General features: G+C 36.2%; 1 protein-coding gene across 1 annotated transcript; it reads right to left on the bottom strand.

Annotated features, from left to right (window-relative positions):
• Window positions 1–435: 435 nt before the first annotated feature.
• Window positions 436–2,197, bottom strand: LOC134279100 (uncharacterized). Its single transcript, XM_062761452.1, has one exon. It carries the CDS (start codon window positions 2,182–2,184, stop codon window positions 514–516), a length of 1,671 nt encoding a protein of 556 aa, XP_062617436.1. The 5' UTR covers window positions 2,185–2,197; the 3' UTR covers window positions 436–513.
• Window positions 2,198–2,874: the final 677 nt, after the last annotated feature.

Below are 2,874 nucleotides of genomic sequence, written 5' to 3'. Positions count from 1 at the left end.
TATCCCTATCATAAACAAATGGAGTTTGTGCATGACAAAAGATTGAGCGTATTAAACAACACCCTCCGACATGCTCGATTTCTCAAAAGGGGAATTTTTTCAGAGACGTTTCAGTCTCTGACAGTTAAAGCTATGCAATGTCAGAAACTGTCCTTTTGAACAATGCTGTTGCCAACACGTTTGTGTAATCAACACCAAGTAACTAGAATAAGCCACTTGTGAGAGTAAGAAAAAATATTACTAAAGAGTTCCTTGTCAATGAATAAAATACAGGAAGTTTTAATCAACAAGTTGCCATGCCTGAAAAGGGAAGACCCATTGTTTGATCAAAAACTCGTCAAAAAAACTTTTTTTAAAAACAAACTCGACATGAACTATTTTCTCATTTAAAACAATTACAAACAAAACCAATCAACATCTTTTCCTAATTCATCAGTTAATTTATTCCTAGCTCACTAGATGTGACAAACAAAACAAGTCGATGTCGCAATTCCTATTTACAAAGCATTCATTCTACTCCAAATATATGAATATTTTTACATAACCAGTCACTTCCTCTGTTATCCAAACTCTGTCTTCTTTGTCAACTTTTAAACCCCTTGGGGCAGAAATACCCTCCCTTGCTGTAAGCACATATTTTATAAGATTACCATCAATGTCCAGTAAATGAACTAGATTGTTCATGGAGTCCGAAGCAGCAATGTTTCCTAGACTGTCAGTATCTAGTTCGGTAGGTTCAAATTTTTTTCTATTCTTATAAAAGCCCCCACCACTATAGGCAAATCGAAAGAGACCAGTTCTATCAACAACGACAATAGAATGTTTGTAAACATCTGATACGCAAACGTCTTGGTTGAGATTTTCGGAAATACAAATAGGTCTGCTATACAAATGTTTTTCTTCATCGTCTTTCATTATTTCCTGCAGTGTTACTCCCTTGAAGCTCATTCGCAAAACCTTTCCACGGTCAGAAGTGTCTTTGGTGTTCCCTTGTAGAAAAGCAACGCATACGAGAATGTGACCGCTTCGACTGATGCACAGTCCCATCGGATACCAGTCCAAACTGATGGCTGCTTCTTCTTGCAAATCTTTGGATACTTTTTTCACCATTTTACTATGTAAATCACTGAAAAATATGCTTCCGTCGTCTAACTCGATAAGACCTGAGGGCCGCCCTAGTTTTGTGACAGTCTTGACAGTGGCCTTTTCATTACCTTGTATGTCTACTTTCTTAATTTCTGCTTCGTCACCACGAATCCAAGCAAGGTCAACATGTAATCTAGAACAGGCTAAACCCATAGGTTGCTGTATCGCAGATTTAAATCTTGCTACTTCTCCTGCTGACTTCATGATTTGTTTTCTGCCCTGAACTACCATAGTAGAAGGAAGGTGCAAGCCAAAAAATTGTCTTAATTCATCCGGAAATTGCTTTGTTACATCGATCACAGAAGGTTTGAAATCAAATTTCAGAAACTTTTTATCATCACTGGAAACTTCGAGATTGTTCCTGGTATACAGAATCAGGTCTGTCATACATTTGGAGTCTCTATCTTGTAACATCATATTCTGAAGTTTTCTTAAAGAAGAGAGGTGTTCTGTAACTTCTTCTTTATAAGATAGGATGAGTTTGATAGCATGTTCTTTCTCCTTAGATATTTTCTGTAAAACATCTTTCTCAATTTCATGAACAAAGTCTGCAATTTCTTTTGATCGGCTTATAACAGCTTGTTCAACGTCGTTTGTCCGTTTGTTAATGTCACTTAAAATATTGTCAAGATCATCTAGCTGTTCCCTGTGCTTTGCATAGTGAGATGTCTCCATTCTTTCTACTTTTGCTGTTATTTTGCCTTTAGCCTCAATGTAAGCACTAGAAATGTCTGTCATTTTGTGACCATTGTGAACTCCAGCTATGCATTTTGTACACACTGGTATGGTACAATCTTGACAACACAACTCATATTTGCTCTCTGGATGCTCGCTGCAATACCCATATCCATCTTTTTCTATTTGTCTTGTTAGCGTCATTTTGACAACATCATGACGGTAGAAAATCTTCTTGCCTTTGTGTTCTGTAGTGCACTTATCACACAGATTTCCACTGCAAGTACGGCAGAAGGACTGTGCCGGTTCGTTTTCACAGAGATCACACAAAACTGCAGATAAACCAATTCCACCTTCGGCCATATTTCACTTGTACCTAAAAAGAAAATGAGAAGAAAACTTTGGAACTTTGAATTACTTTAGTTACCTATAGTTTACTATAGTATTTTTTGTTAGGGTTGCGGCTCCATCTTTCCCACGGTGTTATGATTTAAACAAAATTGAATCTATACAACATGAGGATGCTTTCATATAAACATTATCAATCGTAGTTCTTGTTTAAAAGAAGATTCTTAAAGACTTTTGTTGTATATTTCCAATTTGCTGTGTAGCACTTAGATCTACCATTGTAGCAACACCTTTCCCATGGGGTCATGATTTAAACAATGTTGAATCTACACTACATGAGGATGCTTTCACATAAATATTATCAATCATGATTCTAATAATGATTCTTGTTCAAAATTAATAGATTTTTAAAGATTTTTCTTGTATATTTCTAATCTCCTATGTAAAACTTTGACCAACCATTGTGGCTCCACCCTACCCCCGGGGGTCATGATTTGAACAAATTTGAAATTACCTGAGTATGTTTCCTTATAAATGTGACCAATCATGGCTCTCTTGTTCTTGAGAAGATTTTTTTCATATAAATTCCAATGTAAAACTTTCATCATCCATTATGTCTCCATCCTACCCCCGGTGTTCATGATTTAAACAAAATTGAATCTACACTATCTGAAAAGACTTCAACAAGTTTTATCTTTCCCAACC

This window comes from Saccostrea cucullata, unplaced genomic scaffold (assembly GCF_032062105.1).
Source record: "Saccostrea cucullata isolate Sc308-1 unplaced genomic scaffold, CSIRO_AGI_Scuc_v1 ctg12782, whole genome shotgun sequence".
Lineage (NCBI taxonomy): Eukaryota > Metazoa > Mollusca > Bivalvia > Ostreida > Ostreidae > Saccostrea > Saccostrea cuccullata.
The sequence above is the reverse complement of the archived record's forward strand: the minus strand, read 5'-3'. Positions and strand labels throughout refer to the sequence as shown.

Coding starts and splice junctions, on each gene's coding strand:
- LOC134279100 (XM_062761452.1), bottom strand. CDS start 2,184: ATGGCCGAAGGTGGAATTGGTTTATCTGCAGTTTTGTGTGATCTCTGT.